Below are 23,516 nucleotides of genomic sequence, written 5' to 3' on the forward strand. Positions count from 1 at the left end.
GACAAGAGGAATAACCAGGCCCATGTGTCCCTGTCTTAGGAAAGACAGCTGCTGGACCTCCCCCGCAAATACCTCCCTGCTGGCCCCCCTTTTCCTTTGGCCCTGGCTCTAGCTCCTTTGCTTTCTTCCCAGTCCCAGTCTCCCCACAGTCTCTGTCCTCAGGGGCTTCCTGGCCTGACCTTGATCCCATCATCCCCCCTGTCCCCCAGAACTTCCTCAGGCTCTCTCCTGTTCCTCCTCCCCAAGGATGGGCATGTCTGCTGAGAAGTGTGGCCTAGATCCTGGAATTTTCCCGTCCAGCCAGACGAGATGTCTCCCAAGATTAGGAAGGAGGGTGCTGGGATAGCTGGGAGGATAGTGGGTGTGTGTGGGAGGCAGAGACAGGGAGGCAGGCATGACCACGGAACCAAGAGAAAGGAGGCTGGGAGTGGGCTGGAGAGGCAGAGGGTCCCTTGGGTGAAGGAAGGGGGTGAGAAAGCAAGAGGGGACTGTCGAATGGACCTGAGGATAAGTTACAATGAGAGGGAGATACTGTTACTCCACAGAAGGGGGAATGCTGCCGGTTTCTGGCTAGGTCCCTGTCCTGGGTAACACAAGAATGAGGAGCGACCTCAGAGAGGAGGTTGGGAGGCAGGCTAGGCAGTGAGAGAGGGTGGTGAGGGTTTGGGGGGCGATGTGGGCCCAGGCAGGGGGAGATCGGCTAATGGGCCTTTCCTGTAGGTTGTCATCTTTAAAGACAAGTATTCATCCTTGAAGCGGAACCGGGTCCTCGCTCACTGAGCGGTCCAGGCCTCAGGCCTAGCCTCTGCCCCTCCCTAGCCTGTGGCTCCCGTCCTGGGCTGGACACTGACCTCCTGGTCCAGCCGCCCTGTGGCCGCCAGCAGCGGGGGGCTCCGGGCCCGCCTCTCCTCCCCCTCTTCGCGCCCCCTGGTCCCTCCCCTCCCCCTCCCCTCCCCCGCTCCCCCTTCCCCTCCCGCCCCTCTCTCCTCCCCTGCCCGGTCCCAGCCCCTCCCTCCCCTCCCCCACCCGCGATCCGGGCCGCTGCTGCTGGGCCGGACCCCCCGGGCTCAGCCCGGCCCCTCGCCGAGCTGCCGCCGCCGCCCCGTTTGCTGAGGAGGAGGCCCCCGGCCGGGGCGTCGGGCGCGGGGCATAAAACGGGCCGGAGCCGGCGCCCGGGGCAGTAGAGCCGCGTACGGCCCGGGTCAGCGCCCGCCCGCCCGCGCTCCTCCCGGCCGCTCCTCCCGCCCCGCCCGGCCCGGCGCCGACTCTGCGGCCGCCCGACGAGCCCCTTGCGGCACTGCCCCGGCCCCGGCCCCGGCCCCCTCCCGCCGCACCGCCCCCGGCCCGGCCCTCCGCCCTCCGCACTCCCGCCTCCCTCCCTCCGCCCGCTCCCGCGCCCTCCTCCCTCCCGCCTCCCCAGCTGTCCCGTTCGCGTCATGCCGAGCCTCCCGGCCCCGCCGGCCCCGCTGCTGCTCCTCGGGCTGCTGCTGCTCGGCTCCTGGCCGGCCCGCGGCGCCGGCCCCGAGCCCCCCGCGCTGCCCATCCGTTCCGAGAAGGAGCCGCTGCCCGTTCGGGGAGCGGCAGGTAGGTGGGCGCCCCGGGGAGGCTCGGGCGGGGAGTCGGGCTCGGGGCGAGTCCGCGCCAGCCCGGAGGGGGCGCGGGGCGCAGGTGGCTCGGCGCGGCGGGCGGCCCGGAGGGTGGGCGGGGGCTGAAGGGCGCGGTGCCCGGGACCCGGGACCCGCGGGCAGCCCCCGGGGCGGCACACGGCGCGAGCTGGGCAGCGGCCTCCAGCCAAGCCCGTTCCCGCAGGCTGCTCCTTCGGCGGGAAGGTCTATGCCTTGGACGAGACGTGGCACCCGGACCTGGGGGAGCCCTTCGGGGTGATGCGCTGCGTGCTGTGCGCCTGCGAGGCGGTGAGTGCACCCCGCCGCCGGCCCGGGCCCTGGCGGGTGGGGAGCGCCGGGTCGCGCGGGCATCGGAGTGGACTCGGAGCTGCTGAGAAGGAGCCCAGTCGGCAGATGTTGGGGATATTTTTCTGGTGGAGGAAGGGGAATCAGCCCCTTCAAGTCTTAGGTGCTGTTACTGATCGCCCACTCTGTGTAAGGCTCTGTGCCAACTCCGTTTCGTTCCTTGCTCATCTAACTCTCATGGCAGCCTTGCTAGATAGAGAGTATTATTATCCCCATTTTCCAGACAGGGACCTTGAGGCCCAGAGAGATGAAGTAGCTTGTCTAGGGTCACGCAGCCTGTAAGTGGCAGAGCTGGCTGACTCTGCGGGACATCCTTGCCTGGGGGGGGTCTCATCAGTTGGCATCTTGCACTCACTTGGGTTTCCCGCTTTTTCCGGGAGCAGCCTCAGTGGGGTCGCCGTACCAGGGTCCCTGGCAGGGTCAGCTGCAAGAACATCAAACCAGAGTGCCCAACCCTGGCCTGTGGGCAGCCGCGGCAGCTGCCAGGACACTGCTGCCAGTCCTGCCCCCAGGGTAAGGCTTGCTCCGCCCTGCAGGGAGGGAGGCAGGGCCACGATACTAGGTCCCGGGCCACTTGGATGGGGCGTCGGACTGGATCTTCCCATGGCCAGCTGAAACCTGTGTTCTTACCCCACCTCCCCGCAGAGCGCAGCAGTTCGGAGCGGCAGCCGAGCGGCCTGTCCTTCGAGTATCCGCGGGACCCGGAGCATCGCAGTTATAGCGACCGCGGGGAGCCAGGCGCTGAGGAGCGGGCCCGTGGTGACGGCCACACGGGTAGGGGGCCGGCGAACAGCGGGGTTGTGGTTGAGGCTGGGCCACCAAAGCGGCGTTTGACAGTGCTCAGGCCATCTTCCTCCTGTCCCAGACTTCGTGGCGCTGCTGACAGGGCCGAGGTCGCAGGCGGTGGCACGAGCCCGAGTGTCGCTGCTGCGCTCTAGCCTCCGCTTCTCCATCTCCTACAGGCGGTGAGAAAGGGGAAGGAGCAAGGAGGGGTCAGCTGCCGGCCCGGGAGGGAAACTGGGAGAGCTGGGAGGGGCTGCTTTTGGCTCAGTCCGGCCTCACCCGACCTCTCATTCTCAGGCTGGACCGCCCTACCAGGGTCCGCTTCTCAGACTCCAATGGCAGTGTCCTGTTTGAGCACCCTGCAGCCCCCACCCAAGATGGCCTGGTGAGATGATGCCATTTATGAGCACTTGTTCAGTCTGGGCACTGTGCCGAGAGCATGCTCTGCATTGCCTCCTGTGGTCCTCACCACAGCCCAGTGGGAGGAAGGCGCTGACATTATGATGCCCATTTTACAGAAGGGGGAACTGAGGCTCAGTAGGATAATGTGATTTGTTCAAGGTCACACAGCTAGTAAGTGGTGCAGCCAGGACTGGAACCCAAGCATCTGGCTCCAGCGTTCTTTCTTAAGCTTCCTAGGGCACCCTGGAGGTTCCTTTCCATGTTCCTTTTTCATCAGGCCTGCCTGGGCCTCCTAATTGGCCTAGCCTGCACAGTGTCTGAGCATAGGGCCTTCTTGTCTCTCTGCTCCAGGTCTGTGGGGTGTGGCGGGCAGTGCCTCGGTTGTCTCTGCGGCTCCTTAGGGCAGAACAGCTGCATGTGGCACTTGTGACACTCACTCACCCTTCAGGGGAGGTCTGGGGGCCTCTCATCCGGCACCGGGCCCTGGCTGCAGGTAGGCAGCAAAGAGCCCCCGGGGCGTGAAGTTCTGAGTCTTCTCTATCCCCCAGGAAAGGGGAGGGGGGCGGTTTCTGACGGGCTGTCATCATCATCCCTTCCCCAGAGACCTTCAGTGCCATCCTGACTCTAGAAGGCCCCCCACAGCAGGGCATAGGGGGCATCACCCTGCTCACTCTCAGTGACACAGAGGACTCCTTGCATTTTTTGCTGCTCTTCCGAGGGCTGCTGGAACCCAGGAGTGGGGGTAAGTGGGATGGGGGCAAAACATGTGAGAAGGTTAGGGAGAGCACCTGTCTCAGAAAGGCCCACATGTGCGGCCTTGCAGGACTAACCCAGGTTCCCTTGAGGCTCCAGATTCTACACCAGGGGCAGCTACTGCGAGAACTTCAGGCCAATGTCTCAGCCCAGGTGAGTGGGGATCTGGCTCTTGCTGCCACCTGTCTTGGCCTCTTGCTGTTGCCCATCACACCCTGCTCTGTTCCCAGGAACCAGGCTTTGCTGAGGTGCTGCCCAACCTGACAGTCCAGGAGATGGACTGGCTGGTGCTGGGGGAGCTGCAGATGGCCCTGGAGAGGGCAGGCAGGCCAGGGCTGCGCATCAGTGGACACATTGCTGCCAGGAAGAGCTGCGACGGTGAGGCGGGGTGGGGGGGGCTGGTGCCCTGGGCATGCACAACTGAGAGGCACAGACACGTGCCAGGGAAGGGGCAAGGGTGGGTATGGGAGAGATCCTGAGGACTGGGGGTGTAAGCAGCCATGGAGTAAACTTAGCCTCACGTGTCTTGCCCCCCCGTAGTCCTGCAAAGTGTCCTTTGTGGGGCTGATGCCCTGATCCCAGTCCAGACGGGTGCTGCCGGCTCGGCCAGCCTCACGCTGCTAGGAAATGGCTCCCTGATCTATCAGGTAAGAGCCAGGGGCTGCAGAAGGTGGGGGAGGGGTGGGGTGGGCAGCAGGCCCCAGGCCTTTACTGCCTCTCCACTTTGCCCTCCTCCATCCCTGCCCATCAGGTGCAAGTGGTAGGGACAAGCAGTGAGGTGGTAGCCATGACACTGGAGACCAAGCCTCAGCGGAGGGATCAGCGCACTGTCCTGTGCCACATGGCTGGACTCCAGCCAGGAGGACACACGGTGAGGGCTCCAGGTGGAGCTGGATCCCAGGGTCCAATGCATGGGCTGTGGGAAGCCAGGTTGGATGAGCAGGGATGTTCATTATCATCCACTCACTCATGGGTTCTCCCACTCATTCATTTATTCATTTGACTTTTTTTCTTTCTTTTTTTTTTTTTTTTTGAAATGGAGTCTTGCTCTGTCGCCAGGCTGGAGTGCAGTGGTATGATCTCGGCTCACTGCAGCCTCTGCCTCCTGGGTTCAAGCGATTCTCCTGCCTCAGCCTCCTGAGTAGGTGGGACCACAGGGGCACACCACCACACCCAGCTAATTTCTGTATTTTTAGTAGAGACAGAGTTTCACCATGTTGGCCAGGATGGTCTCGATCTCTTGACCTCATGGTCCGCCCACCTCGGCCTCCCAAAGTGCTGGGATTACAGGCGTTAGCCACCACGCCTGGCCTGATTTGACATTTTTAGTGAGCCCCAGACTAGGGACTAGGGTACAAAGCAAATCAGATGTGGCCCCTGTGCTTAGCAAGCTCACAGTCAAATGGGAGCATTGGACCTGGAGAACAGTGCCACAGGCTGCATAGTAGTAAATGTAATGGCAATGGTTGCTACTTACAGGGCCTTTCCATGTGCTAAGTGCTGCACTGGTGGCCTTACATATTTTTTGGCTTTCACAGTATCCATTTTATAGATGAGGAAGTGAAGGCTTGGAGAAGTTAAGTTACTCTTCACGGTTGTTACATAGCTAGGAAGCGGCAGGGCAGGGCCTTGAAACTGGGCCTGCCAGGTCCTTATCCTGTGTTTCAGGTGTGTGGAAGTGTGTGTGGGTGGAGTTGGGGCACAAAATGGCCCAAGGCTTCAGAACCTTGGGCTCGTGTGAGAGCTGAGAAGGCCTATCCTCCCCTGCCCCCAGGCCGTGGGTATCTGCCCTGGGCTGGGTGCCCGAGGGGCTCATATGCTGCTGCAGAATGAGCTCTTCCTGAACGTGGGCACCAAGGACTTCCCAGACGGAGAGCTTCGGGGGCACGTGGCTGCCCTGCCCTACAGTGGGCATAGCGCGCGCCATGACAGTGAGTGTCCTTAGGGGTCTGTCTGCCCTTTGGTTTCCTAGAACATTTGAGGGCTGGTGGCAGACAGCCAGAGCCTGGTGTGTCTTTCTTTGTGCCTAAGCTCCTGTTGCCATCTGAAGGTGGGGACATATAGGGTGGCCCTGTTGGCAGACTCTTCCCGTTGCCGAGGTGCAAGGGTCTAAAACTTGCTGCTCTCCAGGCCCTGGACCTGTGGACAGTGCCTTTCAGCTCCTGGAATGTGCGCTGGGGAGCTGGGGAATGCGGGGTTTGAGGGCTTGCCCTAGGCCACCTTCTCACCTGTCATCTCTCCTCTGTCTGGACCCAGCACTGCCCGTGCCCCTAGCAGGAGCCTTGGTGCTACCCCCTGTGAAGAGCCAAGCAGCAGGGCACGCCTGGCTGTCCCTGGATACCCACTGTCACCTGCACTATGAAGTGCTGCTGGCTGGGCTTGGTGGCTCAGAACAAGGCACTGTCACTGCCCACCTCCTGGGGCCTCCTGGCACGCCAGGGCCTCGGCGGCTGCTGAAGGGATTCTATGGCTCAGAGGTAAGGATGTGATGGTAGGCGGCAGCTTGGAACATTTCTGTTTTTTAGCTTGAAGGGCTGTGTGGGCCTGTGGTGGGGAAAGCAGAGAGCAGGCAGCCTGGTATAGAAGAGCTGGCATAAATAAAATAAATTAAACAGTGATTTGTAGGCCAGGTGCAGTGGCTCACACCTGTAATCCCAGCACTTTGGGAGGCCAGGCGGGTGGATCACCTGAGGTAGGAAGCTCGAGACTAGCCTGACCAACATGGAGAAACCCCATCTCTACTAAAAATACAAAATTAGCCGGGCGTGGTGGCAGGTGCCTATAATCCCAGCTACTCTGGAGGCTGAGGCAGGAGAATCCCTTGAACCCGGGAGGCAGAGGTTGCAGTGAGCCGAGATCGTGCCATTGCACTCCAGCCTGGGCGACAAGATCAAAAATCCGTCTCAAAAAAAAAAAAAAAAAAAGAGCTGGCATGGGCTTGACTCGGCTTTTTATTATTCATTCTCCTTTCTATGTCTTTTTTTGGTGGGGGGTCTTGGATAGTATGTAATATCCTGGACCTCAGGGGGGTAGGTGGGATGGACTAAGCCCTTCAAGTGGGGTGAGTTCTTATGGACTTGGAATCAGAGAGACCTGGCTTCCAAGCTCCACACTATTGCCAATGGGCTTTGCTACCATGAAGACTTTAGTTAACCTCCCTGGCTCTCAGTTTCTTCATCTGTGAAGAAGCCTACTGTGGGGACAGTAGGCTCAGCCCTAAAGTGTCGTATTCCTATCCATTATGCTGTCTACGTGCAGGCCCAGGGTGTGGTGAAGGACCTGGAGCCGGAGCTGCTGCGGCACCTGGCAAAAGGCATGGCCTCCCTACTGATCACCACCAAGGGTAGCCCCAGAGGGGAGCTCCGAGGGCAGGTAGGTGGGGAGTCTGGGCAGTGGGGGCAGTGGGGAGGGTGCAGAGTTGGAGGCGCACTGTGTGCCCTTGCACTAGTCACTTGCTGTCTCCAAGTCCTGGGGGTGGTCGTATCACACCCCCCGGCTGGTGGGGAGAATGAGCTACATGAGGAGGCTGGCAGCCCAGCACCCTATCCCTGGCAGCTGAGATGATTGTGGAGTGAATGGCATCCTCCTGGGCCACTGCAGCGCTCAGGGGGCCCAGGTGTCTCCTGCTGGCTGGCCAGCTGCTGCTGGTAAAGACGCGAGGGGGAGCCCCAGCGCAGCCTCAATTGGCCTCTCCTCCCAGGTGCACATCGCCAACCAATGTGAGGTGGGCGGACTGCGCCTGGAGGCGGCCGGGGCCGAGGGGGTGCGGGCGCCAGGGACTCCAGATACAGCCTCTGCTGCGCCGCCTGTGGTGCCTGGTCTCCCGGCCCTAGCACCCGCCAAACCTGGTGGTCCTGGACGGCCCCGAGACCCCAATACATGCTTCTTCGAGGGGCAGCAGCGCCCCCACGGGGCTCGCTGGGCGCCCAACTACGACCCTCTCTGCTCCCTCTGCACCTGCCAGGTAGGAGGTCTTGGAAGGGCACACTGGGTCCTGGGATCTGGAGCAAGGGGCCTGGCCATTCCCGTCAATGCCTCTGCTGCTCTCTGCAGAGACGAACGGTGATCTGTGACCCGGTGGTGTGCCCACCGCCCAGCTGCCCACACCCGGTGCAGGCTCCCGACCAGTGCTGCCCTGTTTGCCCTGGTGAGTTCTCTGCAGGGGAGTGGAGGGAGGAGTCGGCGCGGTGCGGACAGGTCCTCTGGGGAGGGAAGGAGGACGGTCACCCTTTGCTTTCACCATTTCTTTGGCTCCACAGAGAAACAAGATGTCAGAGACCTGCCAGGGCTGCTGAGGAGCCGGGACCCAGGAGAGGGTGAGCTGGAAGGGTGTGTTCAGGGTGGGAGGCCCCAGAGGAGCCATTAGGTTGAAGCAGGAGGGGGATAAGAAGGGAAGAATATATAGGGGGTGGCCTGAGGGGCACAGATTCCAAGCGATGCCTGACAGGACTCATTAGTGTTACTGGCCCCCAAGTGGGCCCTTGGCTTAGGCTCGTGTGGGGGTGGCCTGAGGCTCAAGCCTTGGTTGTGGGCCCAGCTGATGAGCTCATACTAATGGCTGCTGGGCCCTGTTCCCCACCAGGCTGCTATTTTGATGGTGACCGGAGCTGGCGGGCAGCGGGTACGCGGTGGCACCCCGTTGTGCCCCCCTTTGGCTTAATTAAGTGTGCTGTCTGCACCTGCAAGGTATGGCCACCCAATCTTCTCTGGTGCCATAACCCAGCGGGGTCTGCAGAGATGGGGAGGGGCTGCCAGGTGAGGAAGGCCCGTCCTTGGTGAGGAGGGCTCAAGGATCAAAACGATATGAGAAAAGGCCCTTGTGCTCTGAGAGTCTGCTTCCTGTGGGAAAAGGAACAGGGCTGACCTGGGTGTGGATTCTGGCTCTGCCAGCTAACTGGTGCCAATGACCCTAGGCACCTTCTGTCCCTGAGCCTCACTTTCCTCTCCTGTAAGCAGATATGATGGCACCTACCTTGCAGGGTTCCGATGAGGAGCTGAGTTTAGGTCTATAAAGCAAGTCTGGGCCTCTGAGTAAAAGGCCACAGAGAGACTGCATTTGAGGTGTGGAATAGGAGAGGGAGTGGGCAGGAGGCTTATGTGCCCCCTGCCTGACACTCCTTGCTCAATGGATCCCTACAGGGGGGCACTGGAGAGGTGCACTGTGAGAAGGTACAGTGTCCCCGGCTGGCCTGTGCCCAGCCTGTCCGTGTCAACCCCACTGACTGCTGCAAACAGTGTCCAGGTGAGAGAGGTGGCTGGGCACTGAGGCCTCACCTTTGGGTTGAGGCAGGCTTTGTCCTGGGTGAGGGGAAGTTAATTGAGCATTATACTGAGCACTGCTCTGTGCCTAGCCTAGAGCCAGGTCTCTAAATGCAGTGGAAAGAATGTGATATACTAGTGGGGTATGATGGGTTCTGGTTCCTGCTCCATCCATCCATCCATCCATCCATCCACCCATTGACGCATGCATCCATCCATCCATCCATCCACCCATCCATCCATCCATCCACCCATTGACGCATGCATCCATCCATCCATCCATCCATCCATCCATCCATCCATCCATCCATCCATCTATCCACCCATACAACCATCCACCCATTGATGCATCCATCCACCCACCCCTTGATGCATCCATCCATCCATCCATCCATCCATCCATCCATCCATCCATCTATCCATCCATCCATCCCTTCATCCATCCATTCATCTGCCCACCCACCCATCCAAATTTATCACCTACTAAGTGCCAGAAACTGCTAGGTGCTGGGTATTCAAAGAGAATACTCATAAAACTTCGTTGGTCTTCCTGGGCTGACCCTTTCTCTTTCCCTCTCAACAGTGGGGTCGGGGGCCCACCCCCAGCTGGGGGACCCCATGCAGGCTGATGGGCCCCGGGGCTGCCGTTTTGCTGGGCAGTGGTTCCCAGAGAGTCAGAGCTGGCACCCCTCAGTGCCCCCTTTTGGAGAGATGAGCTGTATCACCTGCCGATGTGGGGTAAGTGGGGAGCAGAGGCTTGTGTGAGGTGGGTACTGAGGGCCTGGTCTGGAGTAGAGAGACCTTCCCAGGGAGGTCCCTGAAGACGCTGAAGGCCACTGTGTCCCAGTGCCTCTGGGGGACACTCAGTGTCTGCTCTGTCTTGTACCAGGCAGGGGTGCCTCACTGTGAGCGGGATGACTGTTCACTGCCACTGTCCTGCGGCTCGGGGAAGGAGAGTCGATGCTGTTCCCGCTGCATGGCCCACCAGCGGCGTAAGTGAGGGAGTCCAGGGTGAGCAGCTGTGAGTGGAGGGTGACCTGCCCGTGGGACTCCTGATCAGGGAAGGGAGCATTCACTGTGTACAGGAACAGTGCAGCCTGCCTCACAAGTGCCATTCCAATCCACCCTCACAGCAACCTGGTGGAATTGTTATTTATGACCTTTTCTTTACAAATGAGATTTCTGAAGCTCAGAGGAATTAAGCAACGAGATGAAGGTCACCCAGCTGTGTGCACTGACCTGTTTAGAAAATGCTGACCTTTCTGGGACCAAGGCAGGGATGCTTTGCCCTGCCTTCCATGCCTCTCTGTGCCTCTCCACTCCCTCTCCCCTCCTCCAGCATTCCCTCCCTTCTGTCTCCAGCAGCCCCAGAGACCAGAACTGATCCAGAGCTGGAGAAAGAAGCCGAAGGCTCTTAGGGAGCAGCCAGAGGGCCACATGACCAAGAGGATGGGGCCTGTGCTGGGGAAGGGGTGGCATCGAGGACCTTCTCGCATTCTCCTGTGGGAAGCCCAGTGCCTTTGCTCCTCTGTCCTGCCTCTGCTCCCACCCCCACTACCTCTGGGAACCACAGCTCCACAAGGGGGAGAGGCAGCTGGGCCAGACCGAGGTCACAGCCACTCCAAATCCTGCCCTGCCACCCTCGGCCTCTGTCCTGGAAGCCCCACTCCTTTCCTTCTGTACATAATGTCACTGGCTTGTTGGGATTTTTAATTTATCCTCACTCAGCACCAAGGGCCCCCGACACTCCACTCCTGCTGCCCCTGAGCTGAGCAGAGTCATTATTGGAGAGTTTTGTATTTATTAAAACATTTCTTTTTCAGTCTTTGGGCATGAGGTTGGCTCTTTGCGGCCAGGAACCTGAGTGGGGCCTGGTGGAGAAGGGGCAGAGAGTAGGAGGTGAGAGAGAGGAGCTCTGACCCTTGGGGAGCTGAAAGAGACTCTGGAGAGGCAGAGGATAGCGTGGCAGTTGGCGGGCATGCCTGGGTTCTGCAGAGGGGCTGGGGATGGTCCTTGAGATGGTCTAGAGACTCAAGAATTTAGGGAAGTAGAAGCAGGATTTTGACTCAAGTTTAGTTTCCCACATCGCTGGCATGTTTGCTGACTTCATGTTTGAAGTTGCTCCAGAGAGAGAATCAAAGGTGTCACCAGCCCCTCTCTCCCTCCTTCCCTCCCCTCCCCTTCCCTCCCCTTCCCTCCCCTTCCCTCCCCTCCCCTCCCCTCCCCTTCCATCCCCTCCCCTTCCGTCCCCTCCCCTTCCCTTCCCTATCCCTTCCCTCTCCCTTCCCTTCCCTTCTCCTTCCTTCACAGCAATGGGGTCTTGTTATGTTGCCCAGGCTGGTCTTGAACTCCTGGCCTCAAGCGATCCTCCTGCCTTGGCCTCCCAAAGTGTTGGGATTACAGGCATGAGCCACCACACCTAGCCCAGCCTCTACCTTCTTTGTCTAAAACGAGGCAAACACTTTCCTGGTTTTTTCCTGGAAACTCGTATTCTGGACCAGTTCTGGGGCAAACTGGGGTCAGAGTGGATTGGAATCAGCTCTGGTCCAGCTTTTGGCTGCGCTTACCTTGAGACCAAATCATGTAGAGAATAAGACAAGACCCTCCTGCCCTGTTACCCTCTTCTCTCTCCCCTCCCTCATTCCTACCATCAAGACCCAGGCATTTTGACAAGCTCTAGGAAATGAGGGTATCAGAACAGAAATCTAACAAATGTATGTAGCTGCAGATCCATCTTTCATATAAACAATGTGGAGTCAAATGAATCTGGGATTTTGTGATCTGGTAGGGCAGGGGAAAGGGAAATCATAGCTTCCTTATAGAGTGTTAGGCATGCTGTGTGTGGTTAAGAAGTTATTGTCTTAGCCCATGGAAGCATCGAGTTCCAGTTCTGCTGTTAACTAGCTGAGTTATTTAACTTTCACGAACCCCTGTTTCCCTTTTATAAAACACATGAGGCCGGGCGCGGTGGCTCACGCTTGTAATCCCAGCACTTTGGGAGGCCGAGGCGGGCGGATCACGAGGTCAGGAGATCGAGACCACGGTGAAACCCCGTCTCTACTAAAAATACAAAAAATTAGCCGGGCGTGGTGGCGGGCGCCTGTAGTCCCAGCTACTCGGAGAGGCTGAGGCAGGAGAATGGCGTGAACCCGGGAGGCGGAGCTTGCAGTGAGCCAAGATAGCGCCCCTGCACTCCAGCCTGGGTGACAGAGCAAGACTCCGTCTCAAAAAAAAAAAAAAAAAAAAAAAAAAACACATGATATCCCCCTCACAGGATTCAATCAGAACACGTGCATTACACAGCTCAGGGCCTGGCATGTATTTGCTGCAAAAGGCACTCTCCCTGAGGTGGGATTTGTGGGGCTGGTTTGGAATGAAGGCAGGGAGAACTGCAGGGAGGAGAGTGGTCATGGGCTTCAGTTGCATTTGGCAGCTGATACCCTGCTGAATGCTTAGGGGAGAGGAGGGGCTGGACTGAGGATTCAGGGATGATGAGGATGGGGATAACCACTTGGGCCAGAGCCCTGGCTGTTAATAGGAGGATCGTGAGGGCCAGATAGGGATGAAAAAGCAGCAGTATTCAGCACGAGGTTGAGTGTGGGAGTGAGGCACCAGTTGTGGTATGATGGAGGTTTGGCCCAGAAATGGTGCGCTGACAGTGTTGTCCTCCTTGGTGAGAAACTTTGGTGGGAAGAAGGGTTGGAAAGGGAAATTTTGATCCTTGGATTTAACCCGAGTTTGTTACTGATGCTTACAAGACTAGGGGAAGGATAAAGGCAGGTGGGTCACTCTAGGATGGCTCGGTGGGCTCCACAGAGCTGGAACCACAGGCACCAGGAGGGATTCAGAGCAGACCTCAGTGCACGTCAGCTGAGTGAACCAATGAGCAGGTGATGGGTCCAGGCAGAGCCCTGTCCTCTTTAGGCAAAAACCCTTGAAACACCTTTCCCATCCTAGCCTGTGTTCCAACCAAAGCTGGCCAGTCTCCAGGCCCTGGATGAGCCCCAGGGAAGTGGTATGGTGACTCAGAAGGGCCAACCCTGTTCAGTGTGTGAGGAACTTCATTTCAGACTTGTTGGAAGCCCTGATGTTCAGAGACCTCAAGAACATCGTTCATTTTTCCCATCCATTCAATGCCCATTCAATGCCCCATCCATTCCCCTTCAGGCAACTGCACATCAGTCAGAGAGGCCTTTCCCTTTCCAAAAAACCAAACCAAACCAAAAACCCTACAACAACAGCAGCAAAATCCAAGCAGAGGCCCATTTTCCTGGGTTTAGTATTTCAGTGTCTCAAATCAGTTACCCGTAGTATTTAAAATTTGATCTCTCACCCTGGGGTCAGTCAGGCCTTTCACATTGCAGAGGGTTTGACTCGACCACCGAGCTTCTCCAGCAGAAACAGACAGAAGGAAATACATACCTGCTTGGCTGAGGAAATGGGGTGGTTCTGATACAACATTTTTTGAAGAGAAAACTCCTTCATGTGCAGTAATCCACTTTGCCAATTTCTCCTTGTGTGACTACCTCTTAGGCATTCCCTAGTGACACTCTGCCCACTTTTAATATACCAAATCCAGATTGTGCTAAGGTAGGTGATGAACAGCGAACAGTTTGGAGCTATGGCATGGTGGTACTGCTGGCAGCTGTCAGTTCACTTTTGTCCATGTCACCAGAGCAGGGTCTGTGCAGTGACTTAAGAACAATAGTTTTAAAATCTTGGCCATGGATGTGTGAAATTGCCACAGGGCAGAGGGACAGATGGGGGTTCCAGGGACCTCCTGGGTGTGGGAGGGCTGAGGCAGGTGGATCACCTGAGGTCAGGAGTTCAAGACCAGCCTGCCAACATGATGAAACCCCATCTCTACTAAAAATACAAAAAATCAGCCAGGTGTGATGGCGGGTGCCTATAATCCCAGCTACTCGGGAGGCTGAGGCAGGAGAATCGCTGGAACCTGGGAGACAGAGGTTGCAGTGAGCCAAGATTGTTCCATTGCACTCCAGGCTGGGCAACAAGAGCAAAACTCTGTCTCAACAAAAATAAAAATAAAAAAAAAGTCAACTCCATCTTAAAACTAGCAGGTAGGCCGGGCATGGTGGCTCACGCCTGTAATCCCAGCACTTTGGGAGGCAGAGACAGATGGATCACCTGAGGTCAGGAGTTCTAGACCAGCCTGGAGCCTGGCCAACATGGTGAAACCCTGTCTCTACTAAAAATACAAAAAATTAGCCAGGCATGGTGGCAGGCGCCTATAATCCCAGCTACTTGGGAAGCTGAGGCAGGAGAATCACTTGAACCCAGGAAGCAGAGGTTGCAGTGAGCTGAGATCACGCCATTGCACTCAAGCCTGGGCAACAAGAGCAAGACTCTGTCTCAAAACAAACAAACAAACAAACAAACAAACAAACAAACAAAAAACCAACAAAACTAGCAGTTACATTCCTTGCCAGTCATGACCCATGGTCATGTCTACAGCTCAGGAAGCAACTTCACAATGCCTGCAAAGACAAACACCTATGACAGCAGAATGTCCTGATGTCCCCATATCACATAACAACGTATGCTTTTATGATGGTTATAGTCAAGCTTTGATGTACTTACACACTAAAATGCCAAGGATAGTTTTCTTTAAATCAGCAACATAATAAATGTCATGCTGTCAGTCCCCACATGTAGACATAACTTAGCTTTTACATGGATAAGAAACCTATATAAGAAAACCTTAGGCCAGGTGTGGTGGCTCACCCCTGTAATCCCAGCACTTTGGGAGGCCGAAGCGGGTGGATCACTTGAAGTAAGTAGTTTGAGACCAGCCTGGCCGACATGGTGAAACCCCGTCTCTACTAAAAATACAAAAATTAGCCCAGCATGGTGGCACACGCCTATAATCCCAGCTATTTGGGAGGCTGAGGCAGGAGAATCGCTTGAACTCAAGAGGCGGAGGTTGTAGTGAGCTGAGACTGCGGCCATTGCCCTCCAGCCTGGGCGACAAGAGCAAAACTTCGTCAAAAAAAAAACCAAAAAACAAAAAACAAAAAAAAAAACAAAAAAACAAAACCTTAGAAGAGGCATTCCTCCTCTTGCTTTCTGAAGACACTCTAGGCTGAAACAGTAGCTTGCAATAAACCATCTCTTCTCACCGCACTCTGCGACTTGCCTTGAGTTCCTTTGTGTGCAAGATCCAATAACCCTCTCTTGCGGTCTGGATGAGGACCCTTTTTTTTGGCAACACTTCTGACACAACAAAAGTGGCAGAAAGGAGAGGTCTCATCATGTAATAAAATTAAGGCAAAGAAAGATTTCTCTGGGCATGCTGAAAGAGACACAGTTTCACCTGTCAAATATTAGGTAGTCATATATGATGTGTGACGAGAAAAGCCTGTGTGTATGGAATGCCTGCATAGAGGGTATTATGGAATGCTGGAAATACATTGTTAGGGATGACAAAAGGGGAGGACTTATTAGAGATTGTGGAATGACTGTGCTGCTCTGAGAATGGAGCTTACAACATTGTTTGGCTTTGATATGTTTTCATGTACAAAGGGAGCTGCCAGAATTATTTTTGCTCTTCATAAAAGTAAATCATTGTTAACAATTATGGTAATATACAAATATGTGAGAAGGAAAGAAAAATCCACCTGTTATTCCAACTCCTGGATAGCCAACCACTCTTAAAAAAAAATTACTGATGGCTGGGTGCAGTGGCTCACACCTGTAATCCTAGCACTTTGAAGGGCTGAGGCAGGTGGATCACCTGAGGTCAGGAGTTTGACACCAGCCTGGCCATCATGGTGAAACCCCATCTCTACTAAACATACAAAAATTAGCCGGGCATGGTGGTTTGCGCCTGTAATCCCAGCTACTTAGGAGGCTGGGATAGGAGAATCATTTGAACACTGGAGGCAGAAGTTGCAGTGAGCCGAGATCGCGCCATTGCAGCCTGGGGGACAGAGCAAGACTCCATCTCAAAAAAAAAAAAAAAAAAAAAAATCACTCAGTATTTTTCTAAGTTTTAGTCAGTGAAAAGTTCATTACCCAGCTTTGGCCCTGCTCCCACTCCCACGCCAGGTTCTACCCCTACAGTGCCTTCTGCAGCGCCTTGATCCTCACCTGTGAAGTGGCTGTGATGTCCCAGCATAGGGTATTTGTGCGATAGCTTCAGGAGCAGGAGTGCACTTCTTTCTGCACAAATAAGGAAAGCTATGGAGTGCATTTAAGGGAAATCTGACCTTTTGCGTTGAAAATGGCCAGGGAGGTACAAAAACAAAAAGTTTGAAAAAAATCTTCCCTAGCTTAGAGAATCGGGCAAATTTTCTGCAAATTGGCTAGAGCTCTCCCAGGGGAATCCATGCTTCTCAGCTGATAGGTGTTGAGCAGGCCTGGAGGGTGTCCTCTCCTCACGTGAACAGCAGAGATTGGCCAGGGCCCCAGCCATTTCTCGGGAGGAGTCATTCACAGTTTTTTTTTTTTTTTTTTTTTTTGAGACAGAGTCTTGCTCTGTCGCCCAGGCTGGAGCGCAGTGGCACAGTCTCGGCTCACTGCAAGCTCCACCTCCCGGGTTCACACCATTCTCCTGCCTCAGCCTCTCCGAGTAGCTGGGACTACAGGCGCCCGCCACCACGCCCGGCTAATTTTTTTTTGTATTTTTAGTAGAGACGGGGTTTCACCGTGGTCTCGATCTCCTGACCTCGTGATCCGCCCGCCTCGGCCTCCCAAAGTGCTGGGATTACAAGCGTGAGCCACCGCGCCCGGCCATTCACAGTTTTTTCTTGTCCACCTACCTTGGCTGGGCTGGTTCAGCCTCTTTTGGAGCCTCCGTTTTTGAAGTTCGTCGTGCTCCACTGAGGTGCCAGGCCTACTGTGGAGACACAGACTCCTCACTCTCTCATTTGTGCAGTGGGACAAGCAGGGGGCACAGATAGAGGCAGCCGATGCCAGTGCAAGGGTTGCTGCCTGACAGGCATCGAACTGGATACTTCTCCATGCAGGGGCAGAAGGGCTGCTGTCGAGGTCCTGGGAAGACAACTCGGTCAAGTACATGTGCTTCCAGCCCAGCAGCTGGCGGGTCTCATGAGCCTGCCTGGCAAAGAGGCCTGTGAGACTGGAGCAGGTGGCCATGGCTGTGACCTTCCACACTTACGGTAAGAACACCCTGGAGATCATAGGCAAGGCTGGCTTGTGCTGCCGGTCTTCCTGGTGGCCCGGCAGCTTTTAACATGGTGGCCTGGGTCCGTGACCAGCCCCCACTCTGAGGGAAGGTGGGGAAGAGGGAGGGAAGCCAGGGACATTCTCCCCAACACTAACATAAAAAAAGGAAAGGACTTGTCCTTTAGGGAGAAAAAAAAGAATGGAAAAAAAAAAACCAAAACCAAGAATTTGTCCTTTAAAACTCAAACCTTTTGTGGTCTTTTCTGCCTTCTGTAGGGGTAGCAGTGGAGACATATTCTTTCTTTTTTTTTTTTTTTTTGAGACAGAGTTTCACTCTTGTTGCCCAGGCTGGAGTGCAATGTTACCAATTTCTTACATATAAGAAAAAAACCTTTTAAGAACGGGGATGTCTAAGATCCAAGTTTAAGTTGTTTGCATTGTTGTGATATAAACCAGTGTTTTTCTTTTTCTTTGTATTATTTTTATTTTTGAAATAGAGATGGGGAGTCTCACTATGTTGCCCAGGCTGGTCTTGAATTCTTAGCCTCAAGTGATCCTCCTACCTCAGCCTCCTAAAAATGCTGGGATTTCAGGCGTGAGCCACTGCACATGGCCTAGACCAGTGCTTTTCAAGCATTCATGCGCATGTGAATCACCTGGGAGTCTTGTTGAAATGCAGATGCTGATCAGAAGGTCTGGGGTGAGGCCTGGGATGCTGCCTTGCCGACAAGCTGCCAGCTAATGCTGCTGCTGTTGGTGCAGGAACACATTACGAGTAACAAGGCTGTGGACAGCCCATCACCTGACATTTTTAGCAAAATCTGCCATACTACAAAGCTTCATGTAAGTGTATTCACTCAACTAATATTTATTGAGCATCTTCTTTTGTCAGGTACTGTCTTTTTTTTTTTTTTTGAGATGGAGTTTCGCTCGTTTCCCAGGCTGGGGTGGCGTAATCTCAGCTCACCGCGACCTCCGCCTCCCGGGTACAAGTGATTCTCCTGCCTCAGCCTCCTAAGTAGCTGGGATTACAGGCAATGCGCCACCATGCCCGGCTAATTTTGTATTTTTAGTAGAGATGGGGTTTCTCCATGTTGGTCAGGCTGGTCTTGAACTCCCGACCTCAGGTGATCCAACCGCCTCGGCCTCCCAAAGTGTCGGGATTACAAGCGTTAGCCACTGCGCCCGGCCTGTCAGGTACTGTCTTAAGTGCTGGGGGTTTGGCAGTGGATTAAACCAACAAAAAGCCCCGCCCATGTGGAGTTTATAGTCTAGTGGGGGAAGATAGTCAATAAATATAATAAACAAGTCAGTTATATAGTGTGCCAGAAGAAGATAGTGCTATGGAAAAAATAGAGCAGAAGGAGAACTGGGAATTCCAGAGGGAGAGGATCTGATTGCAATTTTGTTTTGTTTGTATTTTGTTTGTTTTATTTTTGTTTTTTAAAATTCTCTTTTCAGTCGGGCTTGGTGGCTCATGCCTGTAATCCCAGCACTTTGGGAGGCCGAGGCAGGCGGATCACTTGAGGTCAGGAGTTCGAGACCAGCCTGGCCAACATGGTGAAACCCCATCTGTACTAAAAATACAAAAATTAGCAGGGTATGGTGGTGCACGCCTGTGATCCTAGCTGCTTAAGAGGGTGAGGCAGGAGAACTGCTTGAACCCGGGAGGTGGAGGTTGCAGTGAGCAGAGATCACAGCACTGAACTCCAGCCTGAGTGGCAGAGTGAGACTCCGTCTCAAAAAAAAAAAAAAATATATATATATATATATTATTTATTTATTTATTTTTGTCTTTGTTTTTTTCTGGTTGCAATTCTGAAAGGGGTAGTCAGAGACTGCCCCAGTGACGTGACATGGAAATAAAGCCATGGGGATATATAATACTTTTTAAAAATTCATGAACGTGACTAAGTTCCTTGTCAGGAGAAATGAAGGGAAGAGACCTGCCATAATGGTGAGATTCATGTGAAATCAATAGGTCGGTAAATATCACAGTAGGAGAGGACCCTGAGAAAATGAGTCCCTTGGGATATTGGGGTGAGAACTGGATCTCTACAAAAATAGAGGATAAAGTCTTGATTCAATTATATTTAAATCTCAAAGGACATAGTGTTTCATCTAACATTTAAATGATATGCTATGTGAAGACGAAATATGACCAGAGTGAGCGTTAAAGCAATAGCTACTACCTGGTACAATGAGGTCACATCCATTCATGGGTCAGTTATGCTTGCACAAGTTTGCTTACAAGATGCAACCCACCCAGGCATTTGCCAGTCTGGAAAAGGGGAAGAAGGAAGGGGGATCTCAGGGCTAGGAAGGGACCCTATCCTAAAATCTCCACTCAAGAAGAGTTGCAATTTAAGCACATATCTTGTGGTCGGAAATGTGAGAGGCCAAAATGCCACATGAAGCATAAATTGGTTTCCAGGTTGGCAGACAAGGGAGGCTGGAATGTGAAAATCTCACTGAATGCCACCTAAAGAAGCACTAGGCCAGAAAACACAAAGAAGCTCCTGGAAGCTCTGAGACAAGGGGTGAATGTGAAAGAAGGGGAACAGCTGGGCACGGTGGCTCATGCCTGTAATCCCAGCACTTTGGGAGGGTGAAGCAGGTGGATCACGAGGTCAGGAGTTCAAGACCAACCTGGCCAATATGGTGAAACCCTGTCTCTACTAAAAATACAAAAATTAGCCAGGCATGGTGGCATGCACCTGTAGTCCCAGCTACTAGGGAGGCTGAGGCACAAGAATCGCTTGAACCTGGGAGGCAGAGGTTGCAGTGAGCCAAGATCACGCCACTGCACTCCAGCCTGGGCAACAGAGCAAGACTCCGTCTCAAAAAAAAAAAAAGAAGAAGGGGAACAAAGGAAAAGTGGTGGTGAGGGGAGATACCCAATGGACCATCTTGGAAGGGGAGGCTTCAGATACTGGAGGACAAAAGATGCCTCATTCTCCCCCAGTAGCTCCAGCAGCTGGAACCAGCCCAGCCCGTTTTTCCTCCCAAGGGAGTAGGGGCTCACTTGGGGAGAGGCCCAGCACCCTTCCTTCTGACACCCCCCAACCCAAGTCTGAGGACGTCTAAACCAGATTTATAATACTTTCAGGACCCCACCACCCATCCCTTTGGCAAAAACATCACTGCACCTGCTGGCTGATGCCTCAAATTCCTTCAGTAGAAGTTTTTTCTTCTCAAACTAGAAGATGAGAGTTTTAAAATGCTAATGACTGGTTAAGATATTAGGTCATCTGTTTAAGTATAATCTATCAGTCAACAAATGTGAATGATTATTGTCAGATCCCATTGCTTTTTTTTTCTTTTTTTTGAGACAGAGTCTGGCTCTGTCACCTAGGCTGGAGTGCGGTGGCACGATCTTGGCTCACTGCTACCCTGGCCTCCCGGGTTCAAGCAATTCTCCTGCCTCTGCCTCCCGAGTAGCTGGGATTACAGGTGCGTGCCACCACGCCCAGCTAATTTTTGTATTTTTTAAGCAGAGACAGGGTTTTGCCATGTTGGCCAGGCTGGTCTCGAACTCCTGACCTCAGGTGATCCACCCGCCTTAGCCTCCCAAAGTGCTGGGATCACAGGCGTGAGCCACCGTGCCTGGCCCCCATTGCTTTTTTTTTTTTTTTGGAGACGGAGTCTTACTCCGTCACCCAGGCTGGAGTGCAGTGGTGTGATCTTGGCTCACTGCAACCTCTGCCTCTGGGGTTCAAGCAATTCTGCCTCAGCCTCCCAAGTAGCTGGGACTACAGGCACCTGCCGTCATGCCTGGCTACTTTTCTCTATTTTAGTAGAGATGAAGTTTCACCGTCTTGCCGAGGCTGGTCTCAAACTCCTGAGCTCAGGCAATCCACCCGCCTTGGCCTCCCAAAGTGCTAGGATCACAGGCATGAGCCACCGTGCCGGGGCGGGGCGCAGGGGGGTAGGGGGAGGGCATTGGTTTTTGATAAGAGGGAGGGTTAGAGAAAGGGATGGATAACTGAAGGGTGAGGAGGTAGGGGCATGGGGACTTCACAGCCAGCAGGAACATTTACAGCGGCTGGGCTGTTTACCTTCAACAGCTCCACAGAGGAAGAGTCACTGTGTGGGGAGGAATTTCTGTCCTGCACATCTGTGTGCTCACCCAGCTTAGTGGGAACTCTGCCACTCAGACATATGATTCACATCAACTGTGTTTTTCATGAGTTTTAGAGACTTTTTTTTTTTTTTAAAGCAAGGCTGACATCATTATGAAGGAACTTTTTTTTCTCATAGGTTCCAGCCGAGGTACCACTGGAAATGGCACCAGGGAAGACCTTCAAAAGAAGGTTTTTTTTTTTCCCCTCCCCTCCTCCACAAATAGGTGGTAAGGAGACTTCCTGACGTAGCTAAAATAAAAAATTATAGCGCTTTATTTTTGACTGATTATAGATGTAACAATTCTCCATTGGAAAAGTTTCAGAAAATAGAAAAGTATAAACTGAAGACAATTTAATTATTTAATAAAATGAGAAGTGCAATTCAGAATGAGCTTCATTTACCTTTGATTTTTTCCCTAGCCTTTTTATCCTGAACCTTATGATGCCATGATTTATTTCAAAATTTCAGGTGGTAGTTTTAGTGAATCATACTTTTTAATTATAAAAATGTTTCCTTGAAGTAAAAAAATTTGGTTAAAAAAATCAAAAAAAAAACTAGGAAAAATTCTTTGTGGAGAATACAGAGTTTTTTTTGGAGTTTTCTTCTTTCTGTGTGTTTTGTTGAGTTTGCCTTGTGTTTATAGTTTTATATCTCTTTTCCTTGCTTGGCTCTATTACCGCACATATAAGTTTTGCCATAGATTGTCAGAATTTTAAGAGAAACGATGCTAGGCCAGGCACAGTGGCTCAGTCCTATAATCCCAGCACTTCGGGAGGCTGAGGTGGGCGGATCACTTGAGGTCAGGAGTTCGAGACCAGCCTGGCCAACATGGCGAGACCCCATCTCTACTGAAAATACAAAAATTAGTGGGGTGTGGTGGAGGGTGCCTGTAATCCCAGCTACTTGGGAGGTTGAGGCAGGAGAATAGCTTGAAACCGGGAGGCAGAGGTTGCAGTGAGCTGAGATGGCACCACTGCACTCTGGGGTGACAGGGCGAGACTCCTTCTCAAAAAAAAAAAAAAGAGAGAAAAAGAAAAAAAGAAAAGAGAAATGATGCCAGGTGGCTGTTCTCTTTGCACATCTGGATGAAGACCCAGTGGCTGGGGTGACACTAAAACTCCACAGCCTGAGCCCCATCCAGCTGATGGCAAAGCAGATACTTCACGACTGCGCCTTGGTGAGAAGTGAGTTTGGACACCCCAAATGAACTGCAGCTGGGAGCAGCTCCCAGCTCCAGCTCCCTGTTCATTTTCCAAGAGGTGGCAACAGCCAGAAGGAGTCTTAGATGCGACTCTCAGGGAGGAGGGGTCTCCCCTGAGGATCAGTTCAAAGTTGCTACAAGGCTGGACGTCCTCTCTCCACGTACCTGTTGTTACCTTAATAGTTTGCAATGTGTGTATTCATTTTGGTTGCCAAGAAGACTCAGCTGAGTAGATGTGGGCTCTGTAGACATTGTGAGAAGAAGGGAGGCAGGGAAGTGTGCTTTGCTAGTGACTTGGTTCTTGACCACCATCACCTCAGTTTTGTGACGACTTCCCGGAAATACGGCAAGCCTTGAACTGGCAGCAGTTTAGTAGAGTGGTATGAACCGAGAATGACACTTGTTAGCTGTGTGACTTTGGCAAGTCATTTGCCATGCCTGAGCCTCAGTTTGCTGCAACATGGTCTTAATGATGGTTACCTGCATGATTGTCACAAGGACCATAGAAAAAGTCTGTACCTGCTTGGCGTATAGTTGGCACTGAATGCCGTCACTGTAATTGAATCTGACAATAGGTGTGAGAACCATTAGGGAGGGGTGAAATGCTCCCCATGCCCCTGAAAAGGTGGAGGGGACTCAGTGCTCCGGCTTCTATTATGTGATGCGACAATAACTATTACTGTGGGCATGACCACAGCCTTTCTACCTTTGGCAGCCTGTCAAAGGGAATCTTCTGCTCTTCCCTCCTTTCCCACCCGAAAGAGGAAATATTCTTTCTTGCTGGGAATGAGGCTGTCAATTTACCTGATTAAGAGTGAGAGAAGAGAGGTGGGGTACAGGGGCGAGGGCTGTAGGGCTGGAGGGGGTGGGTAGGT

General features: G+C 53.7%; 1 protein-coding gene across 10 annotated transcripts; it reads left to right on the forward strand.

Moving 5' to 3' along the window:
• Positions 1-1,035: 1,035 nt before the first annotated feature.
• Positions 1,036-21,885, forward strand: CHRD (chordin). 10 transcript variants are annotated; one of them, XR_010116674.1, is made up of 24 exons: positions 1,361-1,584; positions 1,810-1,913; positions 2,354-2,483; positions 2,616-2,744; positions 2,836-2,935; positions 3,051-3,138; positions 3,507-3,648; positions 3,757-4,061; positions 4,139-4,286; positions 4,449-4,555; positions 4,660-4,779; positions 5,683-5,839; positions 6,165-6,385; positions 7,167-7,280; positions 7,609-7,872; positions 7,962-8,055; positions 8,168-8,224; positions 8,491-8,594; positions 9,048-9,150; positions 9,751-9,905; positions 10,057-10,159; positions 17,156-17,308; positions 19,750-19,855; positions 21,583-21,885. XR_010116674.1 is itself a non-coding variant. In XM_063621870.1 (23 exons), the coding sequence occupies exons 1-23, from the start codon at positions 1,437-1,439 to the stop codon at positions 10,583-10,585; spliced, it is 2,868 nt and encodes a 955-aa protein (XP_063477940.1). In that variant the 5' UTR covers positions 1,036-1,436; the 3' UTR covers positions 10,586-10,992. The 10 variants fall into 10 exon arrangements, 4 of the variants coding, with proteins under 4 accessions (XP_063477940.1, XP_063477941.1, XP_063477938.1 ...); XM_063621870.1 differs by lacking the exons at positions 17,156-17,308; positions 19,750-19,855; positions 21,583-21,885 and adding an exon at positions 10,530-10,992 and having other exon boundaries at positions 1,036-1,584; positions 3,757-3,897; positions 3,979-4,061; XM_063621871.1 differs by lacking the exons at positions 17,156-17,308; positions 19,750-19,855; positions 21,583-21,885 and adding an exon at positions 10,533-10,992 and having other exon boundaries at positions 1,036-1,584; positions 3,757-3,897; positions 3,979-4,061.
• Positions 21,886-23,516: the final 1,631 nt, after the last annotated feature.

The sequence above is a fragment of the Symphalangus syndactylus genome, chromosome 17, assembly GCF_028878055.3.
Source record: "Symphalangus syndactylus isolate Jambi chromosome 17, NHGRI_mSymSyn1-v2.1_pri, whole genome shotgun sequence".
NCBI lineage: Eukaryota > Metazoa > Chordata > Mammalia > Primates > Hylobatidae > Symphalangus > Symphalangus syndactylus.